Source organism: Sarcophilus harrisii, chromosome 4 (genome assembly GCF_902635505.1).
Source record: "Sarcophilus harrisii chromosome 4, mSarHar1.11, whole genome shotgun sequence".
Classification (NCBI taxonomy): domain Eukaryota; kingdom Metazoa; phylum Chordata; class Mammalia; order Dasyuromorphia; family Dasyuridae; genus Sarcophilus; species Sarcophilus harrisii.
The window spans coordinates 350,152,636-350,173,276 of record NC_045429.1 but is presented as its reverse complement, the minus strand read 5'-3'; the positions used below and the strand labels follow the sequence as shown (position 1 = coordinate 350,173,276).

General features: G+C 34.5%; 2 protein-coding genes across 2 annotated transcripts in view; one reads left to right on the top strand and one right to left on the bottom strand.

Moving 5' to 3' along the window:
• TRIM37 (tripartite motif containing 37) overlaps positions 1 to 10,101 on the top strand; it is a 110,718-nt gene extending 100,617 nt beyond the window's left edge. The window contains 3 exon segments of the mRNA XM_031966497.1: positions 5,960 to 6,109; positions 7,359 to 7,393; positions 7,395 to 10,101. Of these exon segments, the coding sequence (XP_031822357.1) occupies positions 5,960 to 6,109; positions 7,359 to 7,393; positions 7,395 to 7,484 (275 nt within the window). The 3' untranslated portion in view covers positions 7,485 to 10,101.
• A 3,656-nt stretch (positions 10,102 to 13,757) lies between these two features.
• Positions 13,758 to 20,641, bottom strand: part of PPM1E (protein phosphatase, Mg2+/Mn2+ dependent 1E) — a 205,436-nt gene continuing 198,552 nt past the window's right edge. The window contains exon 7 of the mRNA XM_031966498.1: positions 13,758 to 19,240. Coding sequence (XP_031822358.1) covers positions 18,183 to 19,240 — 1,058 coding nt within the window. The 3' untranslated portion in view covers positions 13,758 to 18,182. The remainder of the gene's footprint in view (positions 19,241 to 20,641) is intronic.

Here is a 20,641-nt window from a genome sequence, read left to right as displayed (position 1 = left end):
TCTGCCATAATGTTTTCCAGTTTTCCCAGCAATTTTTGTCAAATTTTAGATTCTTATCCCAGCAGCTGGAGTCTTTGGGTTTATCAAACACTAGATTACTATAGTCAATGACTATTCCACTGACTAAAATACTTGGACTAATTTGTTGAGACTTAAGCAGTTTACTTATAACTAAAGTCCCAGGTTCTGGGAGGAAAGAAAGCATCTTGTGAAGCTGATAAGAGGGAGCTGTTTAGACAAAAAAGAGCTTTTGTCTCCCTGGGTTGTTTTTATTTTTGTTTTGCTTGAAAGAAAAGACTTGGAAAAAAGACTTTGCTTGAAAGAGAAGTCTCAGTACCAGCCACGGGTATCATTCTGCCTTTGGTTGGAGCCAAGTCGAAGAAACCTTGATGTTGTGTCTTTAAAGGCTTCCTGACAAGTTTAGTCAGATCCCATTGTATCTGAGTATGGAGAAAACAAGGCTCTTTCTTTGAGTAAAATACATCAGGAGAATTTTCCATGTGAGAGATCTCTATAGAGTGCTGACAGTAGCTAACTCTAGACAAGAGAAAGCAGGCTTTGTGATGTTCCAAAGTACAGCTGGTGTTGGTCCTTGCTGGGAAACCAGAAACTGCTTTGAGCCTAAATGAAATGTGTTTTTTACCTTAAAACTGATGACAGTGTGGGAAAACCTTAACTTCCATTTTGATGACCTAATGATAAAAATGATGGTGTTTTTCTGTTGGAAAACAAATGAACTCTAGACCTAATTAGTAATCAGTAATCAGTAAAAAAAAAAATCAGATTTTGTTGATTGTTTTATCTGAAAATGGAAAGACAATTTATTCTAATAGAGTTCAAACCAAAAGAACACAGACTCCTCTTAGGAACTGGCCATTTGACTATTAGATCTTCCTGGCAGCATAGTAAGGATGAAATACCACAAACTGCTGAAGTTTTCTGCACTCTATACTATTTATCTTATCACCCAGTAGAAGAAAGACATAAAAATGCCTGCATTGTGCCTAACACTTCCTTGTCTTCTTTCTTTACTGCTCATCATTTCTTCTTTTTTGCTAAATTCACCTATCTCCCATTTTCACTGGAAATCTGAATGTAATAATGCCTTGAAAGCTGGTGTGAGGATAATGGTAGTTAATATAGTTCCCAAGTATACATGATAAATGAATTCTTCTTCAAAGCTTGATACTTATGTTTGTATAGTCCTTTAAGAACAGCAAAGCATATGCACATCTTATTTGATCCAAAGTAAGTGCTGTTATTATAACCATGTAACAGATGAGGAGACAGACAGATAGAGGAGGCATGATTTGGCCAGGTCTATATAGGTAATACATTTCAAAGGAAAGATCTGAGCCCCTGTTCAACTCTTGTAGGCTATGTTACCTTTCTAGAACTGAGTAAATACTTATTGGATGGTTGGTTTAGAAACAGACACTTTGCTACTGTGGGTGAATAACAATTTATGTTCATTAAGTAGAAAACCAATCTTGATCTTAATTTTATGATCATATCTTCTAAGGAAAGGGCTGACTTTAAAAATATGGAATGATAGGTATTTAGCACTGTTTAAAGAGAAGAAAATTTGATGATAGTCCTAGTTTCCCATTAACTAGCTCTATGACTGTGAATATTTCACTTTGTCTTTCTTTTAGATATAAAATGAGAAGCTAGAATAGATCTCAAGGTGATGAAGAGCTAGAATAACCTTATAATCCAAGCTTTCTCATTTTTTAGATGAGAAGACAGAGGGTTTTAGTGACATGCTGGAAAGTCAAATAATTAGAGTAGATGGGACTTCAGACAGGCCTCTGACTCCAAATCCATTGTTCTTTCTACTGTATCAAGATGATCTCAGAGATTCCTTTCAACTTTAAATCATGGAATGATTCTCTATTGCAATGTGGACTATAATAGGCTCTAATTAGAATAATCATAGGCAGTTTTTGTGACTTTTTATTTACAAGAAACTGTAATTGAGATTTGAGTAATTGTTTACTTTCTGCCTTGTCTTTTTACTTCCTCTTTCACATATTCATAGAAATTTGTAAAAGAGGTATAATGGTCTAATAGGAAGTAAAACTATTGAACTTAGAAGTTAAAGTACCAATAGTCACTTAAACTTGTCTTGCCAGTATATTTAGGAAAAATCTTTTATACCTAAAATACTAAAACGTCAATATGATTTTTTAAGTCCTAAGTAACAGTACTGTAAAAGAACACAAGGTGGAGACAGAAGCCTAAAAAAGAGGATGACAGAACATTTTAACAGTTTAATCTACTTACTGGTAGGGAAAAGTCAAAACATTTAAGGATTTTGAATCTCTCTTCCCCTCTCCCCCTTTCTTTCTCCATGTTTTACCCCCAGTCATTTTTAGTTTAATTTTTTAACCAAAATACTTAATTTAAATTTTTAGCCAAAATATAACTATTAATAAATGAGTTAAAGTTTCTCTTTGGGAAAAGATTCAAGCTGTGTTTTCACCATTGTAGCAGATTGAATATATTGGTCATTTCATTTGTATTGGGGATTTCTTAAAAAGGCTAGGATCCTTTGAGATGAAATTAGGACAGGACAAGGACAGATGGATGAGGTAGTTGGCTTTTCTTGACCTTCTGAAAGATCCACCTTCATTTGCAATACTCTTCCTCCATTTGTTTTTTCTCTTCTTCCTTATCTCTAGCCAAACTGTTCTAGAACCTTCTAGGACAGCTGGGTGGTGGGTAGACCTCCCTGCCACCCTCCTCTTTTCCTTCCCTCTTTCTATACACCTCCTCTAAATTTCCCAGAATCCATCTGTGTTGCTTTACTGCTCACATGGCTTGGATGAGATGGAAGTTACTAGCTTTTTTTCTTCCTGTAAGATGGAGCACCATCAGGTCTTACCATATGCCCTGATACTGCTTCTTGAGGTCCTCTTCACCTTCGTACTGCTCTGCTTCTGTGACACTTAATCTAAATTTGAGGTCCATAAACTTACTTCAATATTTTGTTAACTGCATTTCCTATAATTTGGTTTCTTTGTTATCTTGTATATTTTATTTATCATTTAACAACTTTCTGAGAGCAAGTCCATAGCATTTATCAGACTGCCAAAGAAGCACTTGATGCAAAAAGGGTTAAGAATCATTGCTCTGTGTCCTTGAAAACCCTGCCACTTTCATCCAACACTGTTACAACCTTGCTATTCATAGCACACCTGCACCTTTAGGTCTTCTGGGCCTTTCCATCTGCTTTACAGCTGAACTTTTCCTTTATTATATTCTCTTTCCATTTAGGGAGTCAGCTCCTTGAGTGTAGAGACTATCTGACTTTCTGTATGTATTCTCAAGACCCAATATTAAACATATACCAGAAATTCATGGTTGGTTCATTATTAAAACTATAAGCAGAAATAACAAGAACAACAAAATCATATCAATAAGTGCAGAAAAGGTTTTTGACAAAGTATGATAACCTAATTCTGTTCAAAACAAATTATAAAGAAAAATTAAAATTAAATGTTTTAAAAAAAGAAGGGATATGGAAAAAGCCACATAGCATTTTACAAATGCTTTTTCATTCATTCATTCTTTCAGAGACGTACTATTCAATCGAATAGATTAGATATTTTAGGTTAAAAAGCTGTTCATTGATATCGGTCATTGTGTATTAGAATTTTAAAACCTTTTAAAAATATTAGGGAAGCTTTTTTGTGTTGCACAAAAGTTCTACAACCTTCAGAAAAACAGTATTTGTTGATTATAAAGAATGAACTATATTATATCTCTTTTCACAGAAGAGGGTCACAGAACTAAAAGGGACCTCAGAGATCAGGAAACCAGTGGTTTCCAACTTTTTCAAGTAGGATGCCTCTGTTAATGTCATAGAGGAACCCCATCGCCCAGATGATAGTCTCATTAGCATCTATTGATTGAAAAAATACGTAATAACAAAAAGCTACTATGAATTCAGTAAGAGTTTTAAATTGATTTTTTTTTTTTGTTCATCTCAACTGCATCTATATACATTTGAGAAATGAGATTACAAATATGTGGAAGACATTCACTCTATAGAAGGAATGTTTTCTTATTTCCTAACATCATAGATTTGTAAATAGAAGAGATTTTGGATAGTTTATCTAGTCAGTAGACTCATGTTACTGATGAAGAACCTGATACTCAGAAAGAGAAAGTGACTTTTGATCAATCAGTTCACTCAAGTAGCAAGTGATAAGCATGCTGGGCATCTATTTGGAGCTAAATAGAGAAAAGTAACAGTGCATGGGGAGTAAGCATTATACTGAGGGGCAAGTTCCAAGCCAGATCCATTATTAACAGTGACACATATGACTATGAATAGCATTCTCTGGAACTATGAAACCCTATAATGTGGTTTCCCCTTAATGTTATGTTTTCATGGAACAGATTGATGACTGACATAAGGCATTCCCAGTTTGTCACTGTACTTAGTTCCCATGATATACTCCTCCCATTTGAGGTAAGAGATGGTCTTATCTTTGATTCTGCTATTACTCACAAATGTTCTATTTCTGGGTACAGAAATTCTAAAAATCTCTTATCTAACTATAATCTTTTATTGTTCTTTTTCTCTGTCTTATGACATTAACATTGTTCTTTGTCCTCATCTCTTCGTTCTTTCTCAGTTTATCCTTTTACCAACCCTGGATTACTTCTACCAACTGTCTTCTTCATTCCTATAGAACAAATTCCTGTTGAATAAAGGTTGAGAAAATGATGAAACTATTCCTATTGATGATATTTAGTCTCATAGAACCTTACTGCAGCAAGATTAGCATTCTGCTCCTTCCTAACTGATTCCTATTCTCCATAGCTGTGTTCCAGACTTGCTCCTTTTTATTCAAACTTCCCCTCTTCTCTATTCCTTTTACAAAGCAACTTGTCTCATACTTTGCCTGAAAACGTGAAGCTTTTGGCTGAGAACGTCCCCTTCTCTCTTCCTCCCTCCTCAGAAGATCTTCTTTCCTCCAGACATTCAGACTTCCTCTAGTATTTCTTCCTTCACTCCAATCTCAGATGAAGAAATTGTTTGGAGGTCAGCCATTTTTGCCAAATCTAATTTTTCTAAATTCACTCTTATTCACATTCACTCCTGACTTGCCCTCAAAATTGTTTCCACTGTTATCCCCTTGCTTTCTCTTACCTTTGGTTTCTTTCTTTTTTTCATGCTTCCTACCAACATTATGGTCTCCCCCATTTTTGAATAGCTCTACTTGATCTCATTATTTTTATGAGCTTCTCCTTCATTTAAACTCCTCAAGAAAGTCATCTACACTCCTCTACTTCCTACCTTCTTATTCTCAGACCCACTGCCAACAGGTTTCCAATCTCAGTCATTCAACTAAAACCAGTTTCTCCAGTCACTAATTATATCTTAGTAGCCACATTAAATGGCCTTTTTAGTCCTTATCCTTTTTACAGCATTTGACAGTGTTGATCATTTTCCTTCTTGGTGATACAATCACAGATCCAGATGTTTGAAGTCTATGCCATTGTACAGTCTTATAACAAATTCATTAACTAAATTCCCTTAGATGGAGTAGATAATTGACTCAGAGTAGTAAAACAATGTTGTATCATACTTGTATCATAGCATGATTTATGTGTTTTTGATTACATTTTGGTTCATGGTTTTAAAAATAAGATTTTAAAAAAGCACAGTAGATCCACTTGACTTGGAGTCAGAAAAACCTGATTTCAGATCTTGCTCCAGGCAACAGTTGTGTGACCCCAGGAAAGTCATTTAATTTCTGTCTGCCTCAGTTTCCTCATGTGTAAAAGGGGGATAATAATAGCACCTTTTTGTGAGGACAAATTGAAATGATATGTGCAAAGTGCTTTACAAACATAAGTTTGTAAATGCTAGCTCCTTATAGATTATCATCATCAAATGTATATGAAGTTTCTTAATAGGTTTTTTTCCTTTTCCCCCTTTCAGCAGTTCTCTGCCAGAAGCATGTTCTTCGGCTCTTGCCAGGAATGAGCAGTGATAGTGATGTTGAGTGTGACACTGAAAATGAAGAGCAGGAAGAGAGTGCTCCTTTGGATGGATTTAATGACACCTTCATGGGACAGCCCTCAGTGGAAGGTAGAGTATCTGATGCTACTTCCCAATATAAGCTGTATTCTTTCTAAGGAAGAGGGAGACCATCTTTTATTTCTCTTTGAGGGTCTTATTTCCATGAATAGCGTGTGTGTTTCATGAGTGAAGAAGGATGGTTAAGTTACTAAAATATGATAATGACAGCAGTAAGCCTTGTTACCCAGTGTGGTACTTACTGAATTGAATATATGGTGGGTGAGTTTGTTTGTTTTTAAATGTAGATTTCAAACATGAAGCTCCTTGTTTAGAGAGAGATTTTTAGCCTTTTATGCTATGACTTTAAAATACATAAATTATATGGTATAGGGCTAAGGAACCATTTTCAAAGTCTGCTGAGAAGTTAGAGAAACTAAAATCCTTAGGTTGACAGAATTTGTAAGTATTGTTGAAAACAACCAAACTCATACAAGGAATTTATTAAATAATCTCTAAATACTTTTAAGAACCCCTAAGTACTATATAGTACTACTAGGTTTCTCTTAGGTTAGTCTTTATATTTTATTCTTCTTTTCCACAATATTTTATGCATTGAACAGTTTCTTTTTTTTTTTTTTTTCTCATCTGAGTAGGAACCTCCTAAAATATAAACTCTCATACTACCTCTCTAGTAAATTATTAAGAGAAAGTTGTGTACTGGTCCTGAGTGCAAATCACTTGCCCGTTAGAGATGATGTCAGGAGCAGGACCAAGTTTTCTTTATTGCAACCCAATCCAATAAGTACTTTCTGTAAGGCCTATAGCCCCCTATACATGCTGCAGTGGTATCTGCCAAAACATCTCAATTAATTTTGCTATCTTTCCAGTAACTTCATCTTCTTTTCAAATTTGCTCTTTATTTTTAATCTTAGCCACATATTCCAATTATCTTGGAGGTATCATTGTGGCAGCAATGAAAGTAGAGTTCTCACTGTGAGCTGATGATCATGTGATTTGCAGATTTTTTTAAAATGGTATTTCCCTTCTCTTAACTCTCAAGATGTTTAGTTAATGTGAATTCCTCTACCTTCTTCTGAAGCCTTCTAGTGTTCAGAAGATAGGAAAAAGTGGCAGAACAAAGTCCCAAATCCCATTTTTCCACCATGTTTCTGGTTTCTCTCCTTGAAGCTGCACAGAGGGCACAAATTCCCATGGGTAGTCAGTCATCTTACACATTTTGATTATTGTGACATCACACTTGGCTAACTTAAGTGTTCAGAAAAATAAGTTTTTCTGTTTTAAAATTTTTTTATCTTAGATACCTGTACCAGTTTTCCCGAAGGTGATCAAATAGGCCCTGAAGACCTCAGTTTCACCACTGGTGAGAGCAGTGGAAGGTAATTGCCAAACTGAGGGCATTGGCTTTGAGTTACCACGACCCTGAAATGTGCAGTAAATGTGACTGGAGTTTCTCGTCAGAGCCAGGAACAATCGCACTTGACCTTTGTTTGCTGCCACTCTCACTTGTAATAATATTCCTGAAACTGTGACAGGAGGGTATGCATTGAGTGCACTCTGGAGAGAAGAAGCAGTGTGGGAAGAGTTCTTTGTGTAACAAAATAATAAGAGTACTGTTAGACGTTAATAAATAACCTGCACTCACAAAAGGCAGTTTTTCTACAACTGAAAGGAGATAAATTGCCAGACATTTTCTATCTTCCTAACTTGGTTGGTGCATGCACTCATTAACCTACTCAGTGTTGATACTGTCCCTTTGGTGTTCTCTCCAGTATCTGTGTTTAAATGACCACCTTCCCACTTATGACATTTAATGAACTATTTATTCATGCCTGTTATTTCGTGACCAAGAAAAAAGTTACTTAGGAATAGATTTTGTACCACGGGCTCTTTGTGTGAATAAGTGGAATAACTCTACCCCCGGATGGGACACATGGACTAATAGGAGCTAGCTAATTTCATTCGAAAATGAAGATGTCCAAATTCAGTTGCATAAAATGACTCCATTATGCAACTTTTTCACCTTTAGGAGAATTAGGTAGATTTGAAAAGGTTCTTCTTATGGTTCCTAGTCTTTTAAGTGTTGATCCCTTGTCAGAGTATTCAGGCAGTTTCAGTTTTGGTTTGTTTGGGGTTTTTTTTGTCTCTTAACATGTTTAACAAATATTGAGAGAGAATCTCCCTAACTCTTAATACTTTTCATCAGTTTAAATTAATTTTGTTTAGATTTAAAGGTTCAAAAATGGTAGTGATTCACATGAAAGTTTCAAAACCAAATGTAAAGTTTTTTTCCTTTTTTCATTTTTGGACCAATTTGGGGAGAAAGTAGTTGCCAAACTTATCCTTGAGGAATGGCATTTGTATTTGAGCTGCTACATTGACTGTGAAAACTACATTGAAAATTAAGAGGCTACTGAAAAGGATAAATAATTGTATATAAATGTTTGAAAGGAAGACTTTTAATCTGCCCATGTTTTAGCTAATGAAAATTGCTTTTTGATGTCTGATATTTTGGTGTTAAGTATTATCATTCATGGTTCTTGTTCAAAACAGTTTGCACTTTTTGTTAATAAAATGATCTTGGGAAAATATAGTGCTTATGGTTTTTGAAAAAGAAGTCTGAAGGCTTGTTCTACTCTAGTCACCTGAATGAAAAGCTTCTTTACTTTGTACATATTGGGTAAGCACATAGGGAGGTGAGGAGTATTTTCTAAGTCTTTGTGATATAGCCCCTTACTACAAGGTCTCCTTGAACTAGGTAGACATAGTCTAGGCAATATCATCCTAAAGCCTAGAAGTTACATGTTTTCTTTGCACTAACTTAACTCTACATTTCACAGGTTCTTTTTATGGGGTTATTTTGCAAAATATTATAGGTAGACTCTTTAATGCTTTTAGCTTATTAGATTCAGAAGATTTTATCTTCATTATATTTTAATTTTTTATTTTTATTTTAATTTTTAATTTAACTATATCTTTTTCTTACACATATACACCTACATGATATAATTACACATACATTCTATGTGTAAATATATCATCTAAGTAATAGGTGATAAATATTTTATAATAATTCTCCATCCTTTTCCAAATCCAGTTATTCTTTTTGTGAAAAAATGAAAGAAACTAGCAATAGGAGAACTAAAACAAAAATATTACCCTCTCTAAAAAAAATATAGCTGACTTGTAAATTAGTTCCCTGGATCTCATAATTTTGGGGCAAATTCTGATTTGATCTCTCTTATTCTAGGACTGCTTATGTAAACATGAAGTTTACATTCATTGGATTTGTCATAATTGTAGAGGTAACAAGTTTACATCTGTTCTGATTTGTTCTTCATAGTAGCCTTGTGAGGTAAAAAGGAGCAATATTATTATTCCTATTTTCACAAAGGAGATAACTAGAGTTCAAAGATTTTAGCTTGCCTAAAATTAGCTCATGTAAACATAGGGTAGCCCTACAAGATTCAAGCCTAGGTTCTCTGATTCCAAGTGTAGTGTTATTGCCATTCTCCCACAACTATCACATGATTTACTTGTGTGGTCTGAAGTTCTCCTTTTTGTTTTGTGATAATATAGAAAACAGTATTGAATCTGGAGTCAGCAGATCTTGATTTGATTCTTGGTTCTGCCACTAACTACGTGACCTTGGGCAGGTCACAATTGAGAGATCACAAATTCTCCTTTTCCTTGTTTCTAAAGTTAGTATTACTTAATGTATTTATCCCTTTCAGGGTTAAAAGGAAAGTAATTTGTAAATCTTAACTTGTTAGAGAAATTCAGTGGTTATTATTGCTATATAACTGGGGGAAGGGGATTTGTGATGGGAACTGAGGCAGATAAGATAGGAAATGGCTTTTTTTTAATCGCATTAAATTTCCAGAGCTTTTCTTGACAACTCTTCACATTGTTTTCTCGGGCTATTAATCACTGTCCTATGTTCTTGTCTTAGTTCAGCATTCTGAATCCTTCTTTTACCATAAATGTGCAAAATATTCATCAAAACCTGAAGTTTATTAATAAAGTCAGTAGATTAATCAAAATCGTGTAACGGGTGCATTCTTAATTCGAATCTCAAGTGCTCTCCTGAATTTCTTGTGATTTTCTAGAAACTGTTTCTTCACCCTCATACTTATGTGTAAAAATCAAACTGCTGCCATTATTGAGAAGCTGTTGAGTTGGAATCACGAGACCTAGGTTCAAATTTTTCCACAGATACTTACCAGTTTTGTTTCCATGAACGAGTCACTGAACTTCTAGAGAGCCTTTTGCATGAGGATGTAAATACTTGGAGTATCTGCTTTCCAGGATGGTTGTGAGAAAAATGCTTTGCAAACATTTAATTATTATACAAATGTAAACTGCTGGTGTGTTTCTTGTTTAAATGATTGTGATGAGACCCTTTGAAAGTTGATGCAAATTTGAGGTTACTGTGTGAGGAGATTTTTGCCCTGCATTGGACATTGAAGGAACTTAACAAAATGCTTACTGAATTAAATTCAGTGACTGTGTCTATAGGAAAATTAAAATACAGCTTTTCACCAAAGAAATATATCTGTAGAGAATATTTACCTGTCCTTCATGACGATATTATTTTTTTACTTTCAGAATTAATTCATTTCATCAAAAGATTTATTTAGGTACCGAAGATGCAAAAAAGAAGACATTTCAGAAATCAGCCCAATTGTACTGCATTTTGAAACCTTGCTGAAGGAAATTTCTCTGTCAAGTATATGTGAAATAGTATATTTTGCATATTGCAATAATAGAATTATAGTCAGGATTCTAACACAGAATTGTTCTATTACTTTGGAAACAAAGATTGGGGCATATATTATTAGTACTTCTAAGTGACCAAGGCCCAAAGGGTATTTATGTACTTGTTCAGAAACTGCTTACATTCTGATGGGAATCATTCTTTTATTAGTTGAACCGTGGACAAAATTCATTGTTTGGCAAATGAACAAAAGTGAGGCAGAGAAGAAACATATTGTATGAGGTAAATTGGGAACTCCCCTGGGATTCATTCTTCCTCTTGTGTCATAAAACATGATAACCAGTGAAAGATTGCAGCTGATTTGGGTGAAGGGTTTAGTTTTTAGAAATGTTTTTCACTAGACCTCTAAATTAAGTATTTGCCATTTTGATGATGTTTATGGTATTGTAAACGTCTTTGTGTTCAATAAATTCTAATAAGAAAATGAACCTATACACAGACATCAGGCATGTATCTTATAAATTAGTGCTAGAGAATATTTTTTCAGTCCTGATTATTACAATTCAAATGTGAATGTTATAATATCCCACTTAATACTATTTTGGGCATTGTTTTATACAGATTTTTTTTTTTTTTTAACAGATTTTGTATTATGTCATCCTTTTTATTTTTTATAGCAGTATAATACTTCCATAGATACAGCACAGTCTGTTTATTCATTTAGAATTTAAGTGATTTTCATCTTTTCAATTTTATTTGTGATTTATAGATATCTTTGAACATATTAAGTTTTTTAAAAAAATTATTCTCTTTGATATATTGTTATCAGTCATTGAATTACTGGGTCAAAGTGTGCAATCAGCAAAGATTGCAATGATCTGCATTGCCATCCGCAGTGTGTTAGTATACTAGTGCCCTACAATGTTTTCAGCAGGAAACATAGTTTTTAATCCTCTGTATTTATAACTACAGCAAATCTGGAAAGGTAGAATGTGTTTCTGCATTCTCAAAAGAACTGTAGGCAATTGGCTAGAAATATCAGTGACATATTTTAAATGTTATGTAGCCAGGGATAATACCACATGCATTAAAGCCCCTGGCTACATAACATTTACATAACAAAAGAGTGCTCTCTTGAATGAAGTAGAAGTGAAATTCTTTCATAGTTTTATGTTAAATGCAAAAATTACAATCAAAGAACCTCCTAGCTTTAAAGCTATGTGTCATATCATACACTGACTCAGACCAAGTGATCTCAATTAAAAAAGTAACTTAGTTAACAGCTTTTAAGAAATGCTAGCTATCTGTTATTGCACCTAATTTGGTTCACTTATACATTGTACATATGCTCTTTTTATAATAATAACAGTTTGGGTCTTTTGGACCAAATAATGTCATTTTGAAGAAATTTTCCCAGAAGAGCTAAATAACTTAGAGCAGCGAAACACCTCTTTTCAAAATATTCATTGTTCATATTCATTTTCTTATATTATGCTTTAATATCTAACCCTTTCAAGACTTGACTTTATTGGCTTCAAGCAATGATGTCTAGTTTTGTTAAGTTTTGAGATTGACTGTGACACTGATTTGAAACACCATGAATTAAGCAGTTGACATGGTGATAAGAGTAGCAGGTGATAAGAGGTAGCAGACAGATACTTCCAGAAAAGGTCCTAATTTACCTTTTTCTATTTTACTTGCAATCTTCTCTGCTGAATATTTGATAACCATGACTTTTGTGTACACTTTCCTACTTCCCAATTCTCCTGCACACATACATCTCTTTTCTACTGTTCTAACAGGCTTCATACAAGCCCTTAACCTTGACATACCTTCACTTTTCCTTGTGTGTGTTCTGGTTGAAAAGAAGGAAGAGGAGGTGGACTTATATATATTTGGTGAGTAGAAAAGAAAAACCTAAGCAGATGGACTCTAAGATAATACTCCCAGTATATACTAAAGAGAAGCTAGACATTGTTGTCAGTATCTAGTTCCCAGGAAAAAAATCTAAGCCTTATTCCAAGATAGTCTTTAGCTTTTGGTCTTGAAGTGTAAACTTACGACAACCCAATTGTAGCATTTTCAGTGTGGAAATGTGCCAACAGATTTTGTCATTTACTAGTCTCAGATCAGCTGTATAACAAATGTTATATTATGTTATCCATCTTCAAAGATGATACTACTGATGGTAGTTCTGGATATTTATATCTTTACCCTGATAATAAAAAGGCTTTTTTTTTTTTTTTTTTTTTTTTTATACTACAGCTATCATTGGTGGTTAATTGCAGTTTTGCCTCATTCTTTAACCCAGAACAAACTGATTAGCAAAGCAGGGGAATTTCTATTTCCTTATTGCATTTTGTCTTCATTAAAGTAATATTAAAATTCTTTTTTTTTTTTTTTTTAAAAGATGAGCCCTATCTGGCTTAGCATGTTTTCATAATCTTCATGCTAATTCAGAAGAACTGAGAATGTTATTTTTAACAATGTTGATATGTATGTGATATTTCCAGTAGATTCTTGGAAAAATAGCAGTCAAAAACTATAGAGCAGTGATATCTTGAGTTTTCTGGAGAAAACACCTAAAACATCAGTATGCTATATGATATGTAACTGTGTAATTTCAGGTTTATGACTAGATAAAAAAGAATAATGTGATTTGTGAGGCTCATCTCTCAAATTTAACAGGAAAAGAACTAATACTGTTTAGCTGTGAGGCTGGAGCTTTTTGATAATACACAAAATTTTTTTTCTCATTTCATTCACATAATATTGCAAGAAAAACTTTTGTTTTTTTAACTGTTATCTCCATTATGACTTTCAAAAAGAATGGATGGTGCATCTAAATAAAGGAAAAAAAATCTCCATGGAATTAAACTATCTAGTTGGCTTCCAAATTGCCAATTTTCCATCTTGGAGAAATCTTAATGATTCTCAGCAGTAGAAATTGAACCTTCCTTGGAATAAAAACACAAGGGAGAAGTTATTTTAAATTGCTGTGTTTTATTAAGATACTGGCAAAATTTCAACATAGTTCTTACTGAATGAACAGCTTTAATAAATAAAATATGAGTGACTTAATACATGATTACAACTGAACTCAAAAGTGAGCTGTAGAGCAAGTTTGCAAATTGAAAAGTTAAACTTTTTAAGAAAATCATTTGCTTCAACTGATTCACTCCACAGAGAATTCATTGCAGAGAAATGTCATGAACAAGAGAATACAGCATGTCTGTCACCAAAAGAGCACCCTGTGTAAGAGTTGACAATAACACATCTGTGGGTATCTAACACAAAACATCAAAATTTTTAATATGAGGATTTCTTTTTCAAGGACGACAGCTGTGTCAACCAGGGTTCCCTATCGTGTTTCATATCTCCTAATTAGTAAGGTAAATAGTCTTACAAATGGAAACTAAATGCAGTTCTAGGAAAACATGGAAATAGTTGCCTGGTCCCTTTTAAGCTAAAGTTATCTTTTCCCTGGATAATCAGTTGCATTGATGGGCAGCTCTAGGATTATGTTGTTTTTGCTACTAGCTCTGAAAAAGAATGTCAACTTTTACACAAGTCAAAGAACAAAAGGTGGGTGTTTATCCTTCCTATAGATTATAGCACACAAGGGGAGAAAACTTTTCTTCCTGGTGTGGTTAGGATCCAAAGAAAGATTTCCCTAAATTATAGGTACAAACAAAGCTGTAGTATCCCCTTTCTTGACCTTGCCTAGGTTAGTGCTGAATGAACAAATTGGGTTAAAGACAACTGGTAATTTTGATCAGTCTTCCTCGTGAAGCTTCATCAGCAAATCTTTGCTGGAGGAGGAAGTATGTGAACCATAGCAGTTATCTCTGTTAACACTGAACTTCTCTGCATCATGTTCATCTCACTGACACACAGTGTTCCAACAATGGAGTGGAGCTTATGAAAATGCAGTGTTGACAATACACCACTATAAATGTGGTCAAAGTTAAACTCAGCTTTGACATTGTCCTTGGAAAAGGTCTGTTGCATTTCAGGATACCCTGGCTAATTGAATCAGTATTGATCAATGGCAGTTAATAACTTTTGTTTCATTACTTTCAAGGACAATGGATGGCACTTCTAGGTAAAGAAAAGATATTTACATGTGAGTTTCCACCCACCTTTTTAGTGCAAATCTAAATGGGAATAACAGCACCAGGGTTTGGGGCTGTAATGTTACCAAACTTCAGATATTCCTCAAAACTGCGCATCTAAAATTCAAAACAAAATCATTAAATTGGGAATTGAATCCCTTTGAAACTCACAGTGAAGAGCTTATAAGGAGTTTTCAATAACTTCAGGGTAGGGGCCTGAAGACTTTCCTAAGCAGAGTTTTTATTTAAAAAAAAAATTTTTTTTGACTACCTCGTGTTCATTATCAGGCCTGTTTGGCCAGTAAACTGAAACTGATGCAAACTATGTTAAATTGCAAAAGGGATACTGCAGCTTTTTTAAGAATTGGTTGTACAAATTTCACCACCACCAAAATTACATGATGAGTAAAGATACAAAACACATAATTCACAGACTAAACTTCAGCATTAACAATTAATAAATATATTCTATAGATACTTTTTTAATCTGTCTAGTAGTTTTACACTGTCACCAAATACACTGTCATTAACTATGTGGATACAAAAACGTTTAGATACCATTAGAGGGGTTCTTATTGCTTACGTCAGCAAGCAGCAAATAAGGGCACAGGAGTGTGAACTGAAGAGAACTACTTCCTATTACCAGTGGCATGAAGATTAAAACACTGCATCTCACAAAGCACTGCTTTTTGTCTAGTGTGTAGCTAGAGCAGCATAAATCAGACCAATAACCACTACTTTAATATGTATTATAGAATTTTAAAGGACTTACCTTACAAATGGTTCCTAACTACTCTATAAATATGCATGTGGTGAAAATATGAACACTTGCTATTTTTTACAGTATTGGTTTATACCTTGATCACACTGGAACTACTGTTGATTTAGTTTCTAAAGGGTTAGTTATATGAGAAATATTTGCTTAGATCTAGAAAACCAGACCCTTAAACATATGTGGTGATTACTCATTCCAGTGCCAAGTCGATCTTTCTGCACACTAGGAAGAAGTTCTATTATGTGTCTCTCCCCGCCCTCCTTTCTTCTCAACCCAATAAGCTTAACCTAGTTATTCTGATCAAAGATGGACTTATCTTTTAGTACACTTAATTAAAGGGATTACATTATTAAATTTAGAGGTTTTTAGACTACCCACCTCAAGCTTATTGTCCAGTTTGAGAAGAGAATAGAAAGGGTAAAGAAAATCCCTCTGCCTCTGACTTAAGTGTCCTTAAGTGTTTTGAAACTAACTATACCTAATAGGATCTTAACAATGATATCTGAGGCTTCAAAACTTGACAGATAGGATATCTTCTGATGTCCTAAACACATGAACTTGTACCCTGAAGAATGAGTAAAGGACTTCTGTGCTACATTCAGAGACCTATTCATTGTTTTCCAATCCTATAATCCTTCATAAATCTATAAGAAGGAATAAATCCAAAATCAATAGGATACAAGTCTTATTTCTACTTAAGAATCCAGATATTTAGAAAATAAAATCTGTACATTTAACGACATGCTTATGTTAATCCACTCACAGGTACTGTTAAAATGCTAGAGTCAACTTTTTCTGTATTATCTGTGATATATATGTGTATATTTAAATTTGTACCTTCCACTATGTGCTCAGGAAATATAAATGTAAAGAAATTTTAATATGTAAACACATAATTAGGAAGGTAAAATTTGTAACTACCACCATTTCAATATCCCACAAAAATGATTCCTAGAATCCCTACAACTTGGTCATCACCATTACATTATTCTGATGATTATTAATGATTAATCATCAAGAGCTAACTACATAACACTAGACAGTGGGTCTTTAGTTGTGAATGTCTATAACTCTGTTGGATAAATATAATTTCTATAATTGATTCATTGCTATTTCCTTTAATTATCCTGAGGTTATTATGCCAACTTGTAAATGTGTAAACCCCACTAATAACCAGGGCCTTAAAAAAAAAAAAAAAACCATGAATTTGAATTCAAGATTGATGTTAACAGACTGAGAAATCTCCACTCCTTACCTCTGCATGGTAGCAAAGTTCCACTGAATTTATAACTATCCAGTTTTTTTGTTTATTCATTCTCCTTCCTCAATGCTTAGCATCAGGTTCATTTTAAATTGTTTTCAGCCTGTTAACAGCTAGAGAAAAAGTTCCTAATACTTCAGTTTCTTCAGATGTGTAGGGAGTACATGCTTTTTCATTCTCTAAAACTTTCATTTTAGAAATGCCTTTACTGTTTAGAAACCAAAACATTTGAACAAGTAACATAAATTATTAGATTGGGGTAACATGATATTTTTAACATTTAACTTTCGCTGTCAATTCAGTACTGGCATATTTTTTATCTTTATAGTATCTTGACAAAACTGATTCCTTTTGACTCCTGAGTTGAAAGTCCAATGAAAAAGGAGTTCACTAAAGTCACAGATTAAAAATCAGTTGACAAAAGTAATCATAAAAACTCCAAAAAAAAAAAAAAAGCACCAAAAAAGATTCTGAAAAGCCCCACAGGAAACATTTTTTTTTTAAAACTATGAAAGAATTTTCATGTTCAGCTTTTACACCTGACTGTATTTCAATCTGAGTTTGAAAAGGGGAGATTTTACATTAGACTCCCACTTCCTGTGTGCTCCATTAAAATCCATATGGCTTTTAATCTTTTACCTACAGAGTGGATATTTTCCTAGAGTTCTTTCCCTGGGAAGATATTAATAAAAAAAAAAAAATAAAACCCAGAAATGAACCCTGACTCTGGGGAACATCTTCTGTGCTAAATTTGACAGTTCTAAACTAGGTTCTCTTCATATATATGTAAATATATGTGTGTATATATATATACATAAATGCATATATACACACATCCATATATATACATCCATACACACACACACACACACACACACGCACTCACACACACATATATTGCTCCACAGACATTTCTGCCAGATCAAAACTGTTTCCTGACTGCATCTAATCAAATGAACCAACTTAAGTCATTTTCCACCAGTGATACAAGGAGGTGTGTGTGTTAAGAGGTGTGGATGCACACATGGATCCATTGTATAATTTAGGGAGTAGAATCACTAGTATTTTTAAGATTGAAACACTTTTTAAAATTTCCTAGAGATTATTTACATACAAGAACTGAGCTTTTCATAACTCATAAAATGATATACTTCATGTTTCTGAAATGCCCATCTTGTTTTCTATATTGATGATACTGATTTATTAGGGATGTGTGTGGGGGGGAGAGGTATCTAACCTATTTTAAAGAAAAGTTTTTATATTTTACTGCTCCAGGGAATGTCTGCATATGGTATACAATTACTGTTTCTAAGCATCCCCATTAGAATCTCACTGTACTTTTTGTAAGCATTTTGTCTCCATGTCAGAGAACTTCTTACCAACCTCCTATTTCTATTCCCACTTCGAATAAGTGAAGACAGGCTAGTTGTGCCTGCTTTGTGGGAAGGCTCGTGAGCAAAGAGAAACGTATGAAACTTTGGTTTGAGCCTGAATCCATGCCGTCTCTTTGCATAATAGTGGCGTAAATGAGAGAAACTAGAAGCTCTCTTTCCCGGGGGTTTATTTTCCTGTTCATTTTCCAACCTAGAAAAGACTGGAGACAAACTCTCCATTCTGTATGTTGAACCCAAATTAAGATAAGCAGGGTATTCTCCAGCATTATGCTGTTCATGCACTGAAGACCGGACTGATTCTTTCTCCATTATTATATCATTAACAAGATTTGCTTTCTTTGGTACTGTAAGACCAAACATTTCAACGGGTGACCAAAATTTGGCACTCTGAGGTTTGCTTGCTTCTATTTGTGTGAGATCTAGGTAGCCTGCATCTTCAAGCACATTGATTTGGGACCCTGTGCTCAAGCTAGTTCTATCAGTGAATGAATCCACTCGCCCATCATAGCCTAGATCTGCGGGTGCCGAGCACTGGTGCTGAGGCCAGGGGCGTTTGCTTTCTCCATGATTTTCCTTATCATCCCCGCCATCTTCTTGACCTCCTTGAAAAGAGTTCTCTGTCCAGTCTGATTCCTCCCTAACATTTATAGCTTTGTTCATATCCCTCAGGAACACCACAATGACAGTGATATTGTCACTTGACCCAGCATCACGAGCTGATGCTACCAATTTGTGGGCAACCATGCTACTGTCTCCATTATTTTCCTTCAGGTGGTCAGCCACGACCTTCACTGCCTCATCGGGGTTTACGGTATCATAGAAGCCGTCGCAAGCTAAAATGAGGTAGTCTTCAGACCCATCTAAAACAGTGGAGGCAGAGTCTGCATCCCCACAGATATATGGCTTATGCTCAGCATCTCCTGTGGGAATTAAAAAGCAGATAAGGAAGGGTCAGGTTTTAGTTTGTCCTGATACAGCAAGAGACAGTTACTTGGGCCACACTAAATGATTCTCTAGTAATATGATAATGAATGTAGCCTTAAAGAGATTTATAAAATACCTTCAAAGTATGTTATTACATCGATCTATGAAACAGATGTTTGTCATCATCTGTATACCTGTATACCACAATCCCTGGAGCTGGAGGGATTTTAGAACTAGAAGGAACTTTAGTCCAATTCCCTCATTTTATGGGTGGGAAAACTGACCCAGACAGTTTAAGGCATTTGATAGTTCTTACCACATCAGCACTCCTTACTTTCCTATCCCCAATTCTAGTGGTTTCCTAATAGCTCCAAGATTTTAAAAAAAGTTCTTTCTTTGACATTTAAAACTTGACAACTTGACCTTTTCTTAATTTTTGCATTCCTTCGTATACCCTACAAATCCAGCCCTACTGGATAACTTGCTCTTCTCCCTCCCCTCCAATACCTTTATACTAGGTCATCCCCTATTCTTGGAATGCTCTTCTTTCCAAATCTCCATAATCCTTGACTTCCTTCAAAACTGAGTTCGAAATGCCAGCTTCTATATCCTAGCTGCCTTAGCTAATGTCTTTCCCTTTTAAGATTTCCTTCCATCTATTCTGTATGTATTTATGTATTATATGTATGGCTAGCTTTCTTTTAATGAAAATAAATTAATTCCCTGAAGTGAATCCCTTGAAAAGTTTGCATGTATTTGAGTCTGGCCTATTTGAAATTATAATTATACATAGTATAATAATTCTAGCCCAATGGAAATATTCAATGAATTTTACACTGTTTAGGACTTAATTGGCCCTATTTATTTTTATGCTGTCTACCCCATTAGAATGTAAGGTCCTTTCACACAAATAAGTGCTCAACAAATGCTCATGGAATGAATGACTTCAGATTTTACAAGTTGGTGGTAGAGTGGAAGTACAATCCAGATCTCACAGTCCCAAAGCACATGAAATACTTAAAGATAACTGTCATTCCCCTTTTCTTCAGGATGAACATCTTTATTTTCTTGGTTCAATTATTGTGTGACCTGATCTCAAGGCTTTTCAACAACCCTTTTCACTCTCCAGGTATTAACGATTGTTGCTACAATTTGTGGTCCAAAACTTAACATTTTACAGCCACAGTAAAATTGGACAATATTATGCCCCTCATTAAAGACTGTGTCTCTTAGTGTAGCCTGAGTTCACATTACCTTTTTTGCTTTCCATTTTGTATTAGTGATTCACTTGGGACTTGCAATCCACTGAAACCCTTCAGATATTTATAATATAAACATTTAACTGCCTGGGCCTAATATATCTTTTTCTGAAGTGGATTTTTTTTTCTTAAAGCATG